The sequence below is a fragment of the Anabrus simplex genome, chromosome 1 (assembly GCF_040414725.1).
Source record: "Anabrus simplex isolate iqAnaSimp1 chromosome 1, ASM4041472v1, whole genome shotgun sequence".
NCBI lineage: Eukaryota > Metazoa > Arthropoda > Insecta > Orthoptera > Tettigoniidae > Anabrus > Anabrus simplex.
Window position 1 is genome coordinate 438,502,909 of NC_090265.1, and position 23,235 is coordinate 438,526,143.

The 23,235-nt window shown below is 40.0% G+C and overlaps 1 protein-coding gene across 1 annotated transcript in view; it reads left to right on the forward strand.

Moving 5' to 3' along the window:
- The window catches only part of LOC136867049 (uncharacterized), a 717,985-nt gene that overhangs the window by 608,960 nt on the left and 85,790 nt on the right, over positions 1-23,235 (forward strand). Inside the window, exon 5 of the mRNA XM_067144156.2 lies at positions 10,315-10,445. Within this exon, the coding sequence (XP_067000257.2) occupies positions 10,315-10,445 (131 nt within the window). The remainder of the gene's footprint in view (positions 1-10,314; positions 10,446-23,235) is intronic.

The window sequence follows — 23,235 nt, forward strand, 5'->3', positions numbered from 1 at the left end:
AAGCTAACTTACAATTCTTACGAGTCGTAGACTGTCAGACTTCTTTGATTTTAACCGGGCAGATATTACATTGACAACTCGATATTTTACTATTTTAACCCTGGTCTGAACAAACAGACTGGATTTGGTTAACGCATTCATATAACAGGATGAGCTGCGTATCGTAGCTCGTTAGGCGTTCACCTTCTGTGCCCATGATTGCGGGATTGAAACCCATTGCAATTAATTGGCATTTAAATGAGCTAAGCAAGAAACTTGTCAGTAGACTTATTGTAAAAACTATTTTCAGAGCAAAGTTCCAGCAGAGCATGGTCTCTTAAAATACAGTATGTTTTATCGATCTCATTTAACTACTTATGACCCAGTGAATACACACACAATTATATTCAATGATGAATGTCTACAATCCACTTAATTGTTGTCTGTTTACAAGTCTCTCACCTGAAGGATTCCAGCTGGGCAGTCTTTACCTGGTACAGGCTACAATCATTCACCTTTCACTTCCGCTTTCACTTCGCACACTCAGCCCCTTCAACAGCAGCTGCATGCAGACAGATACAAACAAAGGGCTGCTGATCACCACAGTTCACTATGACTGTTGCTTGGACCGACTCCAGAGAAATTCCGCTTCTCACACAATCAACACGGTCAATTCACGTAGCCTCTCCACGCAGTGAACTACTCAACACAGACAACTAACCAGCGGCCACATAGCGGAAACAACTCAGCAGTGCTAAACAGCACTACAGTATTCTTCACAACGACGACATTTAACACTACTGAAATTCTCCTCACATCAACTTTTCTACTCACTGACCCCACGTCGGTACTCCGCGCAGTAATGGTGGGACACTGACGACAGTCAGCACTAATGCTGTCCCAGTCCAACTACTGACTGACTGTTCGTGGCTAGCCTCCTTTTCTATATCCCGATGATGGAGTATTATCTGCGCACTTTTTAGTGATAGATTTACACCCTAGTGCTGAAGCGGTCGACTTTGGTTATCTTCGAGATTCGTATTGGCAACCTTTGAAACACAAACTAAGAATCGCTTATCATCGCTGTGCGCCATCTGGCGTACACTTTAAGTACTCGTACTGTTGTTGTTTACACAGCAAAGCCAAACTATAGAATTCATGCTAGGAACACATTTCGCAACGGGAAATGTTATATAGTATTAAATATTGTGTGTGTGACACAGTTGTTTGCTTAAAATAATAAAGGTTTATAAAATTCATATCGATCGATCATATTATCGATTCAATTCAGATTTCATTTCCATTCAGTTGGCAGTATTGACGGAACCCTTCTTACTTCTTCAACGAGTACAAAAATCTATCACTAAAAAGTGCGCGGATAATACTTGAACCTTCGGGGGTTCGGCTTTGAACGAAGCATTCTCGTTGCACTTAAGAAAGGGCGAACGGGAAATCCGGACGAATAAAACAATAGAGAAAGGGCCGCGGCACTTACTCGGGCCGGCTGGGAGGTTCCCGGCCTGGCTTATACATCCCTTCCAGGAAACACCAAAGGATGCTAAGGCTTTGGCTGGCGCGTAACAGTATTGCCGCTGAGAGGCATCTCCTCAGCAGTTGGTAAGCTGACGGAGAGACATGTGAGCTATTAACTAATGCGCTAACAACAAAAGCGTTGGATGTTTACATGTGTATTCATGTAAGAATACGCCTCTGTTAACAATTTCAGATCTCTGCGTGCCGTAGATTTGGCCGGACATCGCGCAAACACAAACACTTCCTTTTATTATATAGATTTCCGGCTTGGTGTCGCTGACTGTTGCAAAGCACATACACTAATACACAACCTCCTGACAGTCCATATGATTTATCGAACTCGGTTGAACAAGAGAATGAGGTTATGTAACGGGGGGGGGGGGGGGGTTCTTGGTAAGTATCGGCGATTTCTGCTTTTATATGAATGTTATTACCATTTTAAATAATAATCAAGGCCGCATTTTACAAGCAATAGAATAAAAAATAATTTAAAGTACGTAGGTTGGGTGTTGAGAAAGCCTCTAGTAAAGAAAGTATTACCGGCATAGAAATTACTCAAATATACTTCTTATGTAAATGACACAATGCTGCTTTACTATGAAAATAGAATTTCTTTTGCTATTAAGTTGATTAATTTAACAGAGTAACAGCTGGTGTTATCGAGTGAAATAATAATAATAATAATAATAATAATAATAATAATAATAATAATATTTGCTTTACGTTCCACTAACTACTTTTTAAGGTCTTCGGAGACGCCGAGGTGCCGGAATTTAGTCCCGCAGGAGTTCTTTTAAGTGCCAGTAAATCTACCGACACGGGGCTGTCGTATTTGAGCACCTTCAAATACCACCGGACTGAGCCAGGATCGAACCTGCCAAGGTGGGGTTAGAAGGCCAGCGCCTTAACCGTCTGAGCCACTCAGCCCAGCCCGAGTGAAGTAGAATATCCTTTCCTGGGATTTATTTCCGTAATTGACACCGTGCGTAGAACCTTTTCTCTTCGAACTGTTACTTCAGTCATATCCTATTTCGTATACAGGAATGACGGATCTCTCTCTTTTACATGATCCTTATTAATACAGATTACAGATCTCTGCTAAGCTGACCAATAAAATGATTATGTTTCTCATTCCGCGCTTTCAATTGTGCTAGCTTCTCTCATTTGTTGCCGCTTTCGTATTCGTTTTTAATTTTGGCAGGTGGTTGATGTGACATGCTCCGCTCAGGGTAGCCAATGAAGCGTTTCTCCTTTGAATTTACATTTCAATGGTCTTCAATGTAACGCATACACGTAGTCATTGCTTGAAAACTTGCACTATTATAAATGCTTTATAAACGTGGTGCAAGGTTTTAGACTGTTTGTATTTCCCGTAAAAAGCTATTAATCACAAAATCTAACCTAAAATGTTATCTTTAGAACGTCTCTTATAATTCTGGACGCCATAGGTAAACTATCGTGTTAATTCACTAACTTTACAGGAGAGCAGAAAGAAGCATATCGTCGCTGCCGGGACAAAACCTCCTATGTGAAATATTTTAGCTTAGAACTTTGGCCGGTAAGCTTCTGTCATCTAAGGTACAATATTGTGTGAATGTTGTCAAGGCATTCTCGCTCTTCATAATGTAAGTGCTGCGGGTCAGTTTACCTCCAAAAATATTATCACATAGGAGGTTTTGTCCCGGCAACGACGATATTTTGCTACCTTTTAGGCAGGTCGAATCGACAGTTCTGGCCAGCGTAGGAGCCAATACAATAAGGAGTGCGGTGGACGGCATCAGGTTGAACTGTTTTATGAATCACTTACCATTATTTATTGCTGGGTTCTCCTTGCAAGCACGACAGTATCATACCTTATCCTCATTCCTGCGAAACATACAGGGTGGTCTGAAAACAACGTGAACCGGGTATATGAGTGTTAGAGGGTTGGTTATATTGATAAATAATTAGAAAAAATAATTGGATAACTCGCACCGTTGTCATTTTCTCAGCTGCTGAAGTTAGCCAATCAGATCGCTTCGCAGGCAGCAGCGACCGTCTCATGGGTACAGGCGGGGCCTGCACCGTGAGGATTTTAGCCTATCAGCCTGTTGAGGCTTTGAGTGCTATTCCGAAGATTTCTTCTTCCCGGTGCTGGATTTGCTGTTTGATGGCCTGTTGTTGTTATTAGTCTTGATGGGTCAGAATATGACCCGCGCCCTTTTTGAAGGCTGTTTCTCGAAGATGTCCAAGGAACTCTTGTGACCGAGCTCGATAGCTGCAGTCGCTTAAGTGCGGCCAGTATCCAGTATTCGGGAGATAGCAGGTTCGAACCCCACTGTTCGCAGCCCTGAAGATGGTTTTCCGTGGTTTCCCATTTTCACGCCAGTCAAATGCTGGGGCTGTACCTTAATTAAGGCCACGGCCGCTTCCTTCCCACTCCTAGCCCTTCCCTGTCCCATCGTCGCCGTAAGACCTATCTGTGTCAATGCGACGTAAAGCAACTAGCAACAACAACAACAACAAAAAAGAACTCTTGTGACGTAGTCCAGGGATGTCGTAATTAAGGTGAGCGAAGCAAGTGAAGACGTATGGTCAACCATCCAATTGGTGACTACGCTCGATGTTGTTTAACTGTCATGATTGCTGACTCATCTGTTCCAGTGCTTCGGACGAGAAAAACTTGGGAGTATTTCTGGAAGTGAAATCTTAATATTGGTGGGTGAGGGTGGGGTGATGTTTCAGGGCGGGGACTTTATCATAGAGGAGTGTGGTGGGTTAACTTATGATTAACTGTCTTCTGGGCATGGTAGGGGGAGAAAGCGGATTCTGGGCCTGAGTTGTTTGAGGAGAAGTATGTTTAGGAGGATGGGGAAGTGTCTTGGCTGGGATGGATGGTGTGCTCGTAAGTAGGGGACTGGAGTTCGGGGGGGGGGGGGCTTGGAGACTTAATAGAGGGGGGTGTAATGCGTGTGTGTAAGTGTTGTATACTTCCGTAGTGTGCTTTAATTGCCTTTTTAGGAAAGGGCAGCCAGGGAAGGAGGTGGCATGTCTGCCTTGGCAGTTTGCACACCTCGCCTGGTCCCTAGGCACCATACAATCAGTGTGACGGTGAGAACCGCCACGTCTGTTGCAGCGGGTGGGCTCTGAGTAGGAGGCTGCAGAGTGGTTCAGTTTGAGGCAATTAAAACACCGTGTTATGTGTGGAGGTCGGGGGAGGGGGCGGGGTCGTGTTTCTGTAGTGAGGGAGTGGCGTGTTGGTGTTGGTTTTGACTTGGGAGCAAGTTTGTTACGCTGCTTCTAGTCCGCGGGCGACTTCAGGTGGACTTTACGAGGCAGTGTTACTAAATCTGCACGTGGCTTATGACCGGATTGAGTGTGCCAAGAATAAACAAAGTTCTCGAACAAAGACATCCTTCCTGATAGGCTCGGCCCATAGCAAGCGCGCTACGGTGGCATTGGCTGAAGCCGCGGTGTGTTAGTGTTTGATGGCTCTCAAGCCCGACCAAGTCACATGCAGATTTCGTAACACCGCCTCGCAAAGCGCATTTGAATTCACCCGAGAAGCGATCTGATTGGCTAACTTCAGCAGCTGATAAAAAAAGAACGGCGCGAGATATCGACGTATTTTTTTCAAATTACGTGTCAGTATGAGCAACGCTCTTTCGCTCATATACTCAATTTACGTTGTTTTCGACCACTTTGTACACTTACAATAGTGTACCCACCACCAAAACAAGTCACTTACGTTAAAAATCTCACATTTGTCATTTTTGCTTTTACGACAGTTTACATCTGACCTCCTGTTACGAAGTCCTCAACATAAGATGAGTTAAAACCTGGAGTGTTCTTAGTTTCAGTAATTGAGAATCATAAATATAATTATGATATGTCTGATAGAAATGTACAGGAATTACAATTTGCAGAAATTTGGAAAACTGAGGGTTTCCGAAGGTCATCTAGTGAGATTCATAAAACGTGTGGCAAACCTGATTACGCGCGTATTCAGTGTTGCCGACAAAATGCTTGATGCTTTCTGCAGCGTGTTTTTTCATTTCTTCAAACTTTGATTGTTACATTTTTGTGATGCTTATGCCGATATGAAATGTGCTTCAACAACAGGGCGAAAACAGAACAAGTAAAGGCTACTCACAAATTTATTGTCCGTCTCGTCAGTGGCAGAGGAACCGGATTCAACATCAAGTATCGGTGTAGTAAATGATTATGCAGTTTTAACACCAGTGCATTGTGTATCCGGTGAGGCTTCAGCGAGTGAAAACTGAGACGAAGGTGAAGTGGAAGTACAAAGTAAACACACTGGAAACAATGTGGAAAATAAAATTCAAGGAAGAATGATGCAAGGAACTGACATGGCTTAAATATGACAGCGGACCAGTATTTTGTGAACAGCGTGCATGTTTTCCTCATCTTTCTGATTCGAAAGTTCGAAAACGATTCCAAGGACCCTTGAAATTTCGGACTTTTAAACAATACGAGAAATCATCTCAGCATTAAAAAAAAAAAGGGGGTAACAGCATATTCGGTGCAGTTGGCACCAGAAAATACTCCTATGGCAACACGCGTAAAGAAAATGGATAAAAATCTATTCGATCATTTGAAAACACTGTTTAATGTGGCTTATTACATTGTAAAGAGGAATAAGTAATTTTCAGACTTCGAAGGCCTTTTCGAGAAATGCAAAATTGGGAGTTGCATTACCAATGGAAAAAGATGCAAATAATATCTTGTACATATCACAGTGTTGCGGGAGGAGCTTATTTTTGAAATGAAGGATGCTCAGTATGTCAGTTTAATGTTTGACAAGGCAGATGATGAAGAAGAAACTTGGTATGGTAGATTTTTACAACACACTGGAGTGCTGGAAACATTTCTTTCTCTTCTTTCACCTGGAAGTGTTACTGCAGATGGTTATTTAAATGTTATTAACAAAGATCGTGAAAATTTTGGACTTTCAGAATGGCTGTCATCTAGTTCCAGTAAGTTAGTTGACGCAGGTTGACGTCTCTACTGATGATGCAGCAGTATGATTGGGTGTAACAATGGTCTTGTACAGAAAATAAGACAGAATGTGAATCATATTCATAGCTGTACATTGTGTAGCATACAGATTAAACTTAATTGTTCTAAGTTCTCGGAAGAAAAGAAAGTACATCGACGACCTTGATTCAGTTTTTAAAAGATTGTATAAATGTTATCAGAATTCCCCTAAAAGACTGCGAGAGCTGGAACAAGTAGCAGACAGTCTTCATTGCAGGATACAGAAGTTTCAGTACCTAAACATTGTAAGAAGGGTGGCTAGCAAAGTGCATGCTGTTTCAGCTCTTTTATAAGACTGGAAATGTGTTACAATGCGTCTAAATAGCACTGCTGCATAATAATAATAATAATAATAATAGTTTTTACGTCCTAACTATTTTTATGGTTTTCGCAGAGGCTGGGGTGCCGGAATTTAGTCCCACCGGAGTTCCTTTATGTGCCAAGTTGGGGACAGAAGGCCAGCGCCTCAACCGTCTGAGTCACTCAGCTCGGCGGAGCAGAAAAAGATAATACTTCTGTGGCAATGTACGAAGTTCAAAGTTTGTGTTGGACTAACTGAGCATTCTTAAAAACTTATCTCTCCTATTTCAAAGGCAGCAATGTTTCTGAGCCCAGTGGAATGCCATGTGAAAAGTTCAAACTAAAATAATTAAATGTTAAATTAAATCATTAAATCTGAGCCACAGACGCCCAGGAGAGATTTGGTTTACTCTGTCTGCCATCTAGTAGACCTAGAGTAAAACGGAACGTCTAAACTGACGAGCAGGCAGCCAGATGGCGTCGAATTAAAATGTCTGCACACCGTGAGGTCATATTATTATTATTATTATTATTATTATTATTATTATTATTATTATTATTATTATTATTATATCAAATCCTCACAATTATATTTAAATTTTCTCTTGTTTTTCTGTATACTTTGTCCTCATGGCCATTCTCCAGTTAGTAATAGTAGTATTTACTACACATTATTTCTTGAACATTTGTTCGAAGGTTTTTAATTTTATATTACGTTTCTATCAGGTTACTTGTACAATATCAAACTGGCAAATATGTATGTTTTATGGACAAATTTAACACCACTGTTTCCAAGCCTATTCGTACAAGAAAAATCAGAAAAATATATTCATCAAAGTTTAGTTGGTATTATTGAAAAGTTAACATCAAAGCACAGTCGCTAACGTTAAAAAACGTGTTCTTAATTTGGTAGGTTATATTTAAATGTGCATCGGAGAACGCCAACTTTAAATTCTGAAAATGCACATCAAATTAAATTCAGTTTGTTCTTCATTAAAATAAAACTGTATATTAGTAACAAAATTAGTTTCATACGATTCTTTCAGGGTTTCTAAATATTTTTAAATGAAAATATTCTTTTGCATATTTCATTTGTTATTACTGAGAATGTAACACGGTTGGAATTATTACTTTAGCCGTTCAAAAATATTCTGCAAACTTAAAAAAGTTATTACATAAAGGCCAGACTCGGACAGACGATCTATATACGGTCTGTTTAGGACGTCTTAAGAAATAGTCAATAAGTGAGGTAATACGAATCCTTCTGCCAGATGTTACAGCACGCCCGGTGTCACATGTGGAGCCAAAGAGCATCATCTCTGTATTCTAATTAGGAAATTAATCTGCATGCCGCAATGCTAAAGGAATGTCAAGGTTGAGATGATCCATCCCTGTATTTAAAATCTTAATCAAAATGCTATGAATTCTAAGCAGCATTGTGTCGCGGCCTCTTGAGTCGTGTGGCAACTGCCGGCATAACAAGAACTTAATAAAATAGCGGACCAAACGTAATACAATTATTTCCCCAGTTTAATGACTATTAAATAGGCATATTTTGCTAAACTTATTATTCAAATAAGATGTGACCAGTCTCTTTTTGTGCACCACAGAAACTAAGTCGACTTAGAAATATATAATATATCTGAAATCAATGAGAAATCCTCTATTAATATCGGCTATTAGACTATACTACGATGTCTATCCACACATTGATGCTTTTAGTATGATGGAAGCTAATCTTAATTCTTCGTGTAACTCTGTACATCTTGCTATAATTTAATAATAAACGAAATTTAAAATACTCCAGCATTAAACATGCATATCATATTATTCGATAACATCCTCAGTGAAATACTGTTTTAATATTTTTTAAAGATACTGTTACGTCACAGAGTCTGACACCGTGGCTGAATTTTCTGCGAAGTAGCTTTTGGTTCAGAAGGTCCTAGGTCGATTTCTGTCCTGCCGGGGATTTGAGGTGAGTTTGCTTAATTTCTCTAGCTCGGGGACTGGGTGTTAGTGATCGTCTTAACACACATCTGCATTTACTAGTACACGCTACACTGCAAACCACCACACAAACGCACAATACTAAATGCATTCATCCGCAAACGTTTGGCGTGAGGAAGGGCATCCGCCCGTAAAACTGGGCTTAATCCAAATTATCGCCGACCCCAGATCATTGGGGGAAAAGGCCATATAAGAATAATATATGTATTTCATCATAGATTTTATGCTTTGTCAGTAGCATCTTGGATTGTGGTATGATATTAGAGTTATGTTACATTTTATGTTGTTTTTTAACCCTTCTTTTGCGTCAATGACAAGCATTTTAAAGAATACGTTTATTTATTTACTTAATATGTAATATGTAACAGTTGTCGCAAGCATTATAATTGGGATGTATGACCTGTTGTGTTAAGAATAAATAGATACGAGTCAATAAGTAAAAATAGCGTTCCTCGCTGCAAGAAGTACAGTGTCCGAGTTCATCCCAGGAATTTTAAAAAAAACATTTTTTTTATAACGTGTAATACCACGATGAAGAATAATAAGGGTATTAATGGGGTTAAGAATAAGGAATTTTAAAATGCAGCTCACAGTGCCCGTCGGTCTTCCTCCTCTTGGAGGTCAGGTAGCGCACTAGTCAATCTCAGGAGTACTGGACACCAAATACACACTATTAGGCGTTCACAAATTGCGTAAGGTCTAAAAATTAAAAATTAAAAGCATTACATTTTATTGTATTCTTACAAGCAAAGAAAGGCAAACTGGCTGTAATAAAATGTCTGATCGTGTGCCACACCATCTGCTGTTTCTCGAGTAACCTACACCAAAGAGGGTATCTTTCCGTTGAAATAATCGTATTTGTATTGGCTTGGATTCATACCTCGGCAAATAAGGTTAGAGGATTACGATAATATCACTGGGTAATAAAATATTGTGAGAATTACTAAGAATTTATATAACAAAGAAATATTATAGCACACTTTAACATAATTTTTCATTATTGAATTACTCGTCTGTGCCAGAAATGCATCCGTAAACCTTACGAACAAGCATTTGTCTGTTATAAGAAAGAACTACCGCAAGTCATCTTCAAGGCTCGAACCAATTATCTGCTGAGTACAGCTACACAACCCGTGCCAAATAATAATCGTCGATCTCATATGCAGTCAGTTATTCATTGGCCTTCTGTTCTAATGATATTGGGTTCGTTTCCGGCTGAGGTTAGTGGCATTTAAGGGTGCATAAATGTGACAACTCCGAGTACTTGTTAGCTTCTGACACTTAAAAGGAACTCATGAAAGGTGAAATTTGTATAATATGAAATCTGTTAAGAACTTTGACAATTAGAATGGACATTAAACAAATTATTATTTTCACCAGTGTCTGCCATTAAACCATGCTATATCCTTTCCGTCGTTACTACATGTTGTTAGCCATTTCTAAACTGTGTTGTAGGTGGTGCAAACGACCAACGCTGTGTGGCACAGACGTGATCAGAGAGGCTGCTTACTGTTACGTGGAGGGCAGCTTCTGTCAGCGTTGGATACAGCGTCACATCCAGCAGCAGAATGATGAAGACAATGAAGGTACTGTTTTCTATTTCCGCGTAACCTACTGTATACAGGTATTTCTGGTGTGATCACGAGTGAACCAGGTAAAAGCTTCTTGGGGTACAAGTGTTGAGAGGTATAAGGAAAATGTGTTTAAAATAAATGTTCGGATCATCACACAAAGTTGTGATATACACTTCCCATCGCTGTCACTCAATCTATCCTCCTCTCTTCAAAACTTCCTGGAACCAGTGGAACAAAAGCCCGGTTCGTCTTTGTTTTGTTAATACTTAGACTAAAGGACTGCGGGGGATAATTAGCAGATGTATTTCTAAGAAAAGTGTGGACTATCTCTGTCGCTACAAGGATTCTTGTGAGAAGTTCCTCCTTTTATGATCATGCGACTCGTACACCATATCCTTAAGCAAATAATGTCTTGACCATGTGTGCCAAATCTCCACCGACAATGTAGGCATCAAGTTGGAGGTGGACAGTTCGAACCTGTTTTGTAATTTAATGCACGGTATGATGATCTGGTTGAGATGGTGGAGGTTTCTTGACAAAATGTGAAACGCACGTCCGTCAGCATATCCCAAGCGTTTTCAAACTTTTCTCCCCAACCCACCGCACCTAAACCATGCATTTCCGTACATGGATCCCCTCTTGAAAAAGTGATTAATTTGCCATCCCACAAAACATGCTAAGCATTGTCGCATTCATTCTCAATTAATCACTCTCTGTAATTATAAACGGCATGATCCCCACTAACGTGTGCAGGCTGTTTAATTTAGCTGTTCACATGTCAATTTTGACTTTACGTTTCACTGCAACCTAATGCAAGTTAGTGTAATGAGAGATCTTCTTCGCTCGAAAGATATTTCTGTCTCGTGAACTGCAACTAAGAGAATAGCAACTTCACAAAGGACTCCGTGCTAACGGAACAAGACATGCTGTAAGGCAGTAAGCCAAAGTCTCCATCCTATAGCTCATACACGAACGTTTGAGTAAACCGTCTGACTTTCAAAATAACAACATTCTCGTAGACATGACATGGGCCTTTTGGGTTTATACCGTGTCAAGGAAACAAGGTGGAACTCTTTACGTTTCGCAGAGAATTTTGCTCCACGTCTTCGGAAGAAAATCTCGACTGTTCCCGTGAAAGTCTTCTACAATAATGAGGGTTTGAATTTGATTGTTTAACGTTGGAACTGTAGTGGTACGCTTGTTTGTCACCAGGTGGCTCGCTGTGTGCTGGCGCAGCGCTCCAAGCGGGCTCCTCTCTGTTACTTCTCACGGTGTGATGAACATTTTAACTGGGGCTTAATGTTGTCGTCAGCTCCCACTTGTAGCGCTGTGCCAGCATACAGAGAGTCACGCGGTGACGAACGAGCGTACCACTACAGTTACAACGGTAAAACAATCTCAAATTTAAACCCTCATTATTGTAGAAGACTTATTTGGGAACAGTCGAGATTCTCTTCTGAAGACGCAGAGCAAAGTTCTCTGCGAAACGCAAAGAGTTTCACCTTGATTTCTTGACACGGCATAAGCCAAAAGGCCCGTCTCATGTCTATAAGAACGGGCCGTGAAAGCATCAATATTAACAACATTCTCGTTCACTATGGAGAACACAACCGTGAGATTTTAATGCCAGCCTCATTTCTTTTAGGTCACATTGCGCAGTCATTACGGTGGCCAACAGTACGCCACAGATTTGATGCCAGATTTGCGCTCTTTAAGAAACTCGATAAGTAAAGGATGCTGTTCATCAGAATGCTCGGTAACCCAAATGCTCGTCCTCGTTTCCCACCTTCGCTGTTCATATGACCTTACGTACAACTCGTCCATTTCTCACTTCAATATCAATCAATCAATCAATGATCTGCATTTATGACTGTCGCCCAGGTGGCAGAATCCCTATCAACTTTCTTTTTCTAGCTTTTTCTTAAACATTTTCAAACAATTTGGACATGTATCAAACATTTCCCTTGATAGTCTATTCCACTCCCTTACTCCTTGTCCAGTAAATTAATAATTTCCCCAATTTGTCCTCTTGAATTCCAACTTTACCTTCATACTATGATCCTTCCTACTTTTGAAAGCTTATTCGTCTACTTATGTCAATCCATGCGAACTCTCCACTGACAGCTCGAAACATACCACATAAGCGTACGTAACTGATATTAAACAAGCATGACAGCTGCTGCTACTACTACAGTATTCCTTCCGTACCCAGAGGGGTTGGTGGCTAAGGCCTGTACTAGGAACTGTTTCTACATTGGCCTTTGTGCGGAGAATGGAAAACCACAGAAAACCATTCCCAGGACAGTCGATGGTGGGAACCAACCTATTTCCGTCTCCCGAATGCAAAAGTGTAGAGCCACGCTAGAACCGTGGCCACCAGTCCTCTGCTCGGTTGGCCGATCGGAGTGCACAGCTGCCGGGACAAAGTCTACCCTGCAACCGCTACAACTAAACTGTATTCATTCCTCCCCGGAAGAGGGCCAGGAGATTTGTAGTGGTGAAAGAGATGTATGGTTAAGGAGACGGGGTTGGCAGCAGTGGCCTATACTAGGAACTGTCCCAGCGTTCGCCTTAGTGCAGAAGAATGGAACACCACGGAAAATCATTCTCAGGGCAGCCGATGGTGGGAACCAACCTCGCATCTTGCCGAGGAACGTTTGCAAGTTTATTTTGAGTCTGTAGAGGATTTAGAGAAATTGCTGAATGACACAATCTTCGAAGAACACAAAATGTAAACAGACTGAGAACAAAAATAATGGAATATAGTCAATAGATCTTCCGGTGTGAAGCATGCTAATTTATTTACAGCTAGCTGTTGTATACCCTCCGTTGAAGGTTATTTTTTGTAATTGCAGCAGTAATACCATCTAACGGAGATGATTGGTAGCAAAAAAGACAAAGCACACGCCAACTAACAACAATAGTCAGTCACTGTAATGATAATGTTTAACGGTTTGGGACATTGTACGACATGGTTCCTAGTCTCCCTAATTCTTACGAGATTTTCTTCTGATTTAGACAGTCATTTTCAATCTGTTCCTAATGAACAGGAGATAAAGATCACGTGGGTTTGCACGTTATAAAAACAATCACGAAAACAACCACCGTAATCACCAGTTAGCTCGTTACCATACCATGTCATTGATGCTCGCCGTTGGAGGATATGTCTAGCTCGTACGCTAAAAATGTATCAATTACTGCCTGTTTGATATGCATCCGATGGCTGCTTATAAGCAGGCGGTGATCAGATATAAAACATTGGAAATTAGTTTTCTACATTTTTTAGACAGGATTAATATTTGCGAAGACATTTGGAAGTTAATAAATAATAATAATAATAATAATAATAATAATAATAATAATAATAATAATAATAATAATAATAATAATAATCTCAGAATGAGTAATCAGAGATCGACAAAAATAATTCTGAACCTTGCCCTATCAGTGAAAGTAAAACACAATTGCTGCTTGAAGTTGGCAACGACGTCACCTAAATAAGTTTAGTCGGGCTCCTTAGTTGGGCATAACGAGGAAATAATAATACTAATAATAATAATAATAATAATAATAACTCGGTTATTATTCCTTTAACGGTTTAAAAGGCATGAAACATAAACGATTGGTAACTATATTTTACACAGCTCTTGCTATGTACAGTTTTCCGATCCAGCTAATATCAATGGAGAATTCGGTGTTTTCTGTTTTGGCCCCATATTTCTACGCTACTGTATTCAGTCGAATAATGCATAGCCTAGCCATTTTTCCCTAATATCATCATAAACGAATAAATCAACGAAATATTTTTGTATATCTAATGCGAGATAAATACGAAGTGACCGAGCAAGCGGCCGTGCGGTTAACGTCGCGTAGCAGTGAGCTTGCATTCAATCAATCAATCAATCAATCAATCAATCAATCAATCAATCAATCAATCAATCAATCAATCAATCACTACTGATCTGAATTTAGGGCAGTCGCCCAGCTGGCAGATTCCCTATCTGTTGTTATCCTAGCCTTTTCTTAAATGTTTTCAAAGAAATTGGAAATTTATTGAACATCTCCCTTGGTAAGTTATTCCAATCACTAACTCCCCTTCCTATAAATGAATATTTGCCCCAATTTGTCCTCTTGAATTCCAACTTTATCTTCATATTGTGATCTTTCCTACTTTTAAAGACGTCACTCAAACTTATTCGTCTACTAATGTCATCCCACGCCATCTCTCCGCTGACAGCTCGGAACATACTGCTTAGTCGAGCAGCTCGTCTTCTTTCTCCCAGTTCTTCCCACCCCAAACTTTGCAACACTTCTGTAACGCTACTCTTTTGTCGGAAATCACTCAGAACAAATCGAGCTGCTTTTCTTTGGATTATTTCCAGTTCTTGAATCAGGTAATCCTGGTGAGGGTCCCATACACTAGAACCATACTCTGGTTGGGGTCTTACCAGAGACTTATATGCCCTCTCCTTTACATCCTTACTATAACCCCTAAACACCCTCATAACCATGTGCAGAGATCTGTGCCCTTTATTTACAATCCCATTTATGTGATTACCCCAATGAAGATCTTTCCTTATATTAACACCTAGATACTGACAATGATCCCCAAAAGGAACTTTCACCCTATCAACGCAGTAATTACAACTGAGAGGACTTTTCCTATTTGTCAAACTCACAACCTGACTTTTAACCCCGTTTACCAACATACCATTGCCTGCTGTCCATCTCACAACATTATTGAGGTCACGTTCCAGTTGCTCACAATCTTGTAACTTATTTATTACTCTGTTACTCTATTACTCTATTACTCTATACTTTGCAAAAAGCCTTACCTCTGATTCCACTTCTTTACTCGTGGGCTCGAACCCTGCAGTCGGCTGCCCTAAAGATGTTTTCCCATAGTTTCCCATATTCACACCAGGAAAATGCTGGGGCTGCACCTTAATTAAGGCCACATCTGCTTCCTTCCCACTCCTAGTTCTTTGCTATCACATTGTCGCCATATGACCTATCTGTGTCGGTGCGACGTAAAGCAAAAAGAAGAAGAAGAAAAGAACCAAAGTGAAAGGCCAAACTTTGAAGTGCATAGGCGAGATTTTATTTTTTATTTGTATAGATATTCAGTTAGGCCTTTGCTGGAGTGGCCCAGTTTTACACGGCGCTATATCTTCCAGTACGGGCTAGAACATACTTTCACTGACCTGTCTCAGCCTCGTCCTTGGCTTTGACAATATCGAAGTGACCGAGGTATAAATGGCACTAATAACGCCATTAGTTATGTAACCAGTCCTTGTTATGAATGGTGTGAAAATATCGCTTATAGGGTCGGTTAGTACGTGCATTTCAGTGAACTTGGCAGACTGATATGCAATTGCAACTTCTGGCTCGTTGAGGAAAGCAACGAGAAACTATTTCAATCCTCATTTCCATAGTTTGCCTCTTCATTGACGCGTAGGTCATCCGTGGCAGCTGATGGTGGAGCTGTTGAATTAGCCTCCGCGATAATATTTACAGACAGAAGTTAATATGTGGCATTTCCAATCGCAGTGGTATAACAGAAATAGGCATCTGACCGAAAGGACTCCTGTGTATAATACCTCTTCGGCCCTTTATCAACTTCATTCTTAAGATTATCATTGATTATGCCACATCAGGACATGGTGAAATGTCTAACAGTGTAGATGTTGTAAATAAGTTGACGCAGTCCACTTGGAAAATTAGGTAGTAATTCTGAGCCTGAGTTCACTTTCAGGACGGTAGAAATTTCTTACAGTTCCTCCAAAAACGTACACGTCACATGTCATTTAATTACAGCTAACGTCTAGAACTCCTCGGCTGTCGAAGACACCTCATAACTTGGGTAAAATAATGAATGAGTACATTTGCATATCATTATTAACCCAACAATTGAAATAGCAATAAAAACAGTCTGAAAATTATTTTTTGTACGTCTGTCTAAGCAGATACCTACGCTGACGTTTTTGGCCTAAATATTTATAATGATAACAATAACTCTCAGAGGTACCATCGAAATATTCGTGTTACAGGAGTTAATTTTGTTTGATTTTCATTTTGTTAAAACCGTATGCCTGAAAGGGATGCAGGAGGTCGTACTTTATAGCTGTCAGTACACTCGTAAAGGCTGCAGATTACTTGCTGTCGTCTGCACTTGAAGGTCAGCCAGGAACGAGAGCCAAGAGTACTTGTAAGTTACGTACAACTTACCAACTGTTGCCAGAAATACAGTAGTTGCTATACTTATTGCACCTTAAATGAGAAAGAGATTAGACCTCAACAGTATTTCTCCTCACTTGATTCCCGTATTTTTTCGATCATGAATATTATTATTATTATTATTATTATTATTATTATTATTATTATTATTATTATTATTATTATTATTTATTATTTTCCCCACACCTAGTGATATATTGGTTATTGCGTGTTTTCTATGGTGATTCTTAGTGTATTGTGTTTCATGTCTAGGCCTATAAAGAGGAGAGTATTAGGACTAACACAAATACCTAGTCCCCGAGTCAGCGAAGTTAACCATACGTTATTATAATCTATGAGCTGTCAGGGAATCAAACCCGAGACCGTCTGAGTCGAAGGCCGATAACCTAGGTGTTAGGCCCCTTTAACCCTCTACTGCATAGTGTTGCCATCATATACTGTATACTAACTTTTCACCTGTGTAAAGTGGATAGAGATTGTGGACAGAGGTAGTTTTACGGCACACCTTCAACTGTACAGTCAATTAAACACATATACCAGTGACGCCTGGTGTTTTTTCTTTTGTTTTTTGTTTTTTGTTTTCTTGCACAAGAGATGACAAAACAAGTCCTACAACCAAAGGTACTCCTTCCACCCGTCAACATCCTCGCGTACCAACCAACCACCATTTATTTTCCGTGGGCCATCTCCATCACATTACCACAGGCTTCAGGAGTACCTCCGGCTCAACCTCAAAGACATTACCGACCTTCGTTCAAGTATACTTGCGCCTTACAATACGTACCCATGGCCAGTAGGCAGAAATGTTCGGTCTTTGAATGTTAAAAGCTTAGCAACTGACTGAATGGTCAGCGTACTGGCCCTCCATTCAAATGGCCCGTTCGTGGTATTTCAACCGCGTCTAGTTAACTCCTCTCACTCGGAGGCTGGTTGTTTATGCACTTCTTTATTTACATACAACACATCACACCATAGAAACACGCAGTAGTGAATACATCCCTCCACATATAGTGCCGAGTTGGGACTAGGCCAGGATGATGATGATTTCTGAGATTCTGGGGGATTTAAAGTCGGATGACCTTCCTATCACCAAATAGTTGTTCAGGGCTTCACGGGTATCCGTGGCTCACTCTGATTATATTTAAAAAGAGTTAAAGTGCGTCAAATTTACCAGCATGTAAAATAAACTACATGGGACAAAATTCCTGTACCTCGGCCTCTGCGAAAGGCATAAAAATAGTTAGTAGGATGTAAAAATTATTATTGTTATTATTCCCTTGTATTTATTTTAACTTCATTTATTACAATATATTTTCTCTCTAATCTCTCGTTCCTCACGCCAGGAAGATATCTGATGAAATGGGGAACTCGTATCTAGGAACTTCTCATAGCATGGCTGATATTCAGGGGAGCATCCTTTTGAAGCTCTATATAAATGGATGTAGACTGAGGGTGGCTAAAGAACTGTAAACTGCTTATTACTTCAAGAATAAGAAGAAGAAGAAATCCAACGTAATGGTGCGGAAAAGAAAGCAGTAAATGAAAGAATCCGGATAATAGGAATGGCATACCAATTAACAAACGATGAGTGCAATAAGAAATCTATAACTTCGAGAGCAAGACTCTTAACAGTATAACATGGTTGGCAAACAAGAAGCATTTTACGCTGCTGAAACTTTAGATCTAACCAACAAAGGGTTACTAGAATAACTCGAAAGGAAGGAAAGAAAAACAGTCAGGAATATGATGTTGATGGACAACAGAGACTGAGACCGAACAATGAGTTATACAAAGAAACTGAAGGAATTCTGCAATCGATGCGAAGAGACGATTCAATTTCTATGGACATATACTCAGGATGAGTAAAGAAAGGTTCACGCGAAAGAATCTGACCGACGTTGAGGAGAGAGGGGTTGTTTCCAAACAGATCGCCAAAATCCGTAAGGTTATCGAGAAAATTGATATTAGACAGGACGATGTTCAGTATTGGAGCAATTGCTGGAAAATGGTATCAGTTTTCCAAGATTTCCAAGAGGAAATCGGAAAGAGATGTCCATAACTTTTATTTTCGGAAGCATGAAGGAAATAAAAATGCAACAGAATGGAGTGGAACATCAAATTCAATGCAGGAACATGTCCAATATGCTAAAGTAGTTATTCAGCGACCCATAGTGCCAGAGCGAAATAAATACTGAAATGCATATTGTAAATCACAACGTACTTGATTCATCACTTCATCTTTCAATGTTTACATTAAAATTATAGACATGATATAGGCTTTTGGGCTTATGCCGTGTCAAGTAAATATGTAATTCTTTACGTTTCACAGAGAACTTTGCTCTGCGTCATCAGAAGAAAATCTTGACTGTTCACGAAAAAAGGCTTCTCACAGAATGAAGTTTGAATTAAGACGTTATAATAGAAGTAGAAGTGGTACGTTCATTCGTCACCAGATGGCGCATCGGACTCGCTACAGTGCTGACGTTCGAAGCGGAATCTGACGGAACCATCAGAATCATTCTGAGAGGGAGTCACATAACAATAGGAGTACACACATATGAAAGTATGACATAGATACAAGCCTGAAATGAAACATATGGCGATGAGGAACGTACAAATTTGGCAAACACCGAAACGAAATAACAATAGTGAAGGGACAGGGAAGGGAACTACCTACGTAAATCCTTAATTGCTGACAACTACGTATTACTTAATTAGTAGCCAGTGTCCCTGTTGAAATTGTTAGGATTTCTACGTATTTCCACAGCTTCCCGTATAATCCTGGACCTGTAGTGTCTAGTGTGGGTAAGAGCTCGAGCATCTTGGAGCACGACATCATGACCCGTCGATAGAGCGTGCTCAGCTATTGCTGATTTGTCTGGCTGGATGAGACGAATATTTCGTTCATGTTCCTTGATACGAATACCAATGGACCGACATGTTTGGCCAATGTATACCTTGCCAAAAGTACATTTCGTATACCCCAGGATGTAAAAGTGGGGACAGTTTGTCCTTGGTTTTCCCCAGACTGAGCAATTTTAGTGACAGTACCAAACACGGTTTTTATGTTGTGTTTGTGATGGACCTTGGCAATTCGATCTGTGGTGTTGTGAACGTAAGGCAGGTAGCTCTGTACCGCGTCCGGTGAACCATCTGGTGACGAATGAACGTACCACTTCCACTTCTATTATAACGCCTTAATTCAAACTTCATTCTGTGAGAAGCCTTTTTTGTGAACAGTCAAGATTTTCTTCTGATGAGCAGAGCAAAGTTCTCTGTGAAATGTAAAGAATTTCACCTTATTCTCTTGACACGGCATAAGCCCAAAAACGTGTATCATGTCTATAAGTACGGGCCGTGAAAGCATCAATTCGTATATATAAAATAAATTTCTTCTCACAATTACTTTTCTACCTCTGAATGCCAGAAACAAATAAATCATGTGCTTCACAGTAGGCCTGCAGTCCTGTTGTGAATTATGGATATAGCGAGAATTCTGTATTTCCATGAGTCTCTTTAATGAAAGAGTTGACTCGATAAAATTTATCCTCTTGGAATATCATTGTTTAATTCTTTTACATTGTACGAAAGCAACTTAATGTCAGTTAGTCCATTTTTTATTTTGACAATAGATATAAGTAATTGAGTGTTGAACGATATGCTGCAGCAGAAATATAAGTATTGTTAAAACTCTGTGAATTTGTGGAATTTGTTAGTGTAAAATGCAAAGTGCATAGTGCAGTTTTTTTGGTTGCACATAAAGAAAGGTGTGATATTGAATACCGCGTGAAAATAGTTAAATAATTAAGTTCTAAACATTTTGTTGCTTTCAAACATAAGAAGTTTTTGTACAGTTCAAAGTATTCATTTCTTATGTTTCATCTCCAATAAAGCCATTCTTCCGTTTTTTAACCATAAAGTATCTACCTTAATTGCTTAGTTGTTACTTTAACATTTTAATTAAATACGCAAGTTATTTCAAGTTTTTGTAATATTAGCAAAATCAGTGTGAGCATTTAATCAGGTCAATCACAAAATAATGTGGGTTATACCCAAAAAATATGGTAAGCCTGCTTAAGCATATTTTTATAGGTTGATAGAACATTCACTCAAGTCCTATACGACATAGATTTTATTCTGTCGTGAATTTCATATAATCTGCAATCTAATATCTTGGATTTTGAAAAGAGGTATAATGCGTTTGATATGAAAATTAACATTTCCAAGACTTAAGTGATGTCAGTAGAGAAGAAACCTAAAATGATTGAATGTCAGATCGGGAATGCGAAGCTGGACCAGCTGGTCTATTTCAAGCACTTTGGATGTATACTCTCCCAAGATGGTAGCATACTTAGTGAAACTGAATCTCAGGATGCAGTAAAACTAATGCAGTGAGCTCACAGTTGCGATCAACAGTATTCTGTAAGAAAGAAGTCAGTTCCCAGACGAAACTATCTTTACATCGGTCGGTTTTTAGACCGTTTTTGCTACAAGGGAGTGAAATCTGGGTATACTCAGGATATAGTATTCATAAGTAACGGACATTAAATTAGTGAGAAAGATTACTGATAGGAACAGTTGGGAACAATGGTACCAGGATACCCAGAGTTATGGCTAAGTTACGAATAAACTCGAAAGACATAACAAACAATTTGTATATATATATATATATTACACCCTTCCGGGCTTCGAATGGATGACCCACGCATAAGAATGCCTCCACGTAACGGGGTAAACACCCACGGATGAGATTGGATTGAAGAGCGGGTCGAATTGCTTAACGAGCTTCGAACCGCTCCCCTTCCTACTTTCTGTGCCGGCCCGGCAGCCTGAGCACTTGGGGGAGTGGTACGTTCGAAAGAAAGAAAACAAATACTTAAGATGGAGCCTTATGTCTATAATATGAAAGTAGGATCTCTGGGTTCAAATGCCTATTGGATACTGCTTAGCACTGCTACAAATGACAAGAATCATAAAATAGGGGTTACGAATATGAATTTATTCAAATATGACAATTTAAAGAAGTTGACACAGCTCTATACAATGACTCTCCACATATGGGAGGAAAAGAAAATAATAATCACTTTAAAATACGAATCGCCCATGAGCGTCGTCTGCATAACGGTATGATTGAGGTTTTGCGACTTGCTATCGTTCATTTTTCCTCACAGTTCAGACAGTTCATGAAAATTTTATATTATTCTGTCGATCACACCGTGAGATGAACTGATGTCCCTATTCACAAATTACTTGTTGTTCTTAGCACGAACATAACCGGGGCCTACGCTACATATTATCATATTAAAAGAAACATTTACATGATACACAAACGAACACACATACCATTTAGCTAAACCCCGGACTCCTCATCTATCACCAAGACCACACAACGTGCATATAGGTTCTGTTTGAACTCAAAAATATATGCACATAATTACGAAACATACACTGATATATGGATATATACACTTCATACACAAAGGAGAGCCATTTCTAGAAAGAACAGCATGGTTATCAATGTCTCCGGCCCAAGGCGCACGCCTGGAGCAGCTCGCTCAAGGGCGCCATCATAATCCGGAGTCGAACTGGCAGACTCCCGACCGAGAGGTACCGTGGGTTTCTGTAGATCCCTAGAATCGCTATAGTCTCATATCACCGGGTATCTGGGGGAGATCCCTACTCATTAATTAAATACCTTTAAAAGAAATCACCGTGATATTATCATTATACAAGTATTCTTAGCTAAGCCATTTAAACCAACCAGTGGGGCGCGTGGAGAGCCAGGGCTCCAAGTCTTAACACAATGGCAGAAAAGGATTCCTCTGTCACGAGGGCGAGAGCCAGACATTCACAAAAAAAACAAGGAAGGGAGGGCGGTCATTCACTTCGCACGGCCATTTCTCATTCATTTGCCACGCCAGATTCTTCTCTCCCTCAAACGTTCACCCTCTCGTCTCGGGGACACATATCCATGGCCCATTTCATTTGCTTATTCATATTATCGTGGAATTCCCATAAAATACTCTCTTATTCTCTCTCATTATTATCGCTGAGCGCCAACTGTGGGCACAATCACTTCTAACTCATTTCATCGTAAATTACTCGGGCATTCGGCCCTCTCACTACGTCTCATATCGCGTATCTTCTTCCCTTGGGCATATGGCTCTCATGACCCCTCGTTCCTGCCACAGGAACTATACTTATATTTAAATCTTCTGACCAAAGATTAGAGACTCCTGCCTCTGGGCCTCACCCCGACTATAGATAAAAAAAACACTCCAAACCATTTTGGCCAATTAATCAAAGATCACGGGAGACTTGCACATGGTTCCACACACCTATCTAAATAACACACATATACCTCTCTCGGTCGGGATTTCTTCTTTCTTGCTGTACATGCACTGATTAGATGTGTAAGCTAGGCATGCATTGTCTGACTGACCCATGAGTTTCCCCGGCATCTACGACAGCCACGTGGGACAATAACTACCAACATTTTGACATGGTTTTCCCTGCTCGCCAGCACTATTGTTCCAACCACCCCTATGGGAAACTCAAATATTCT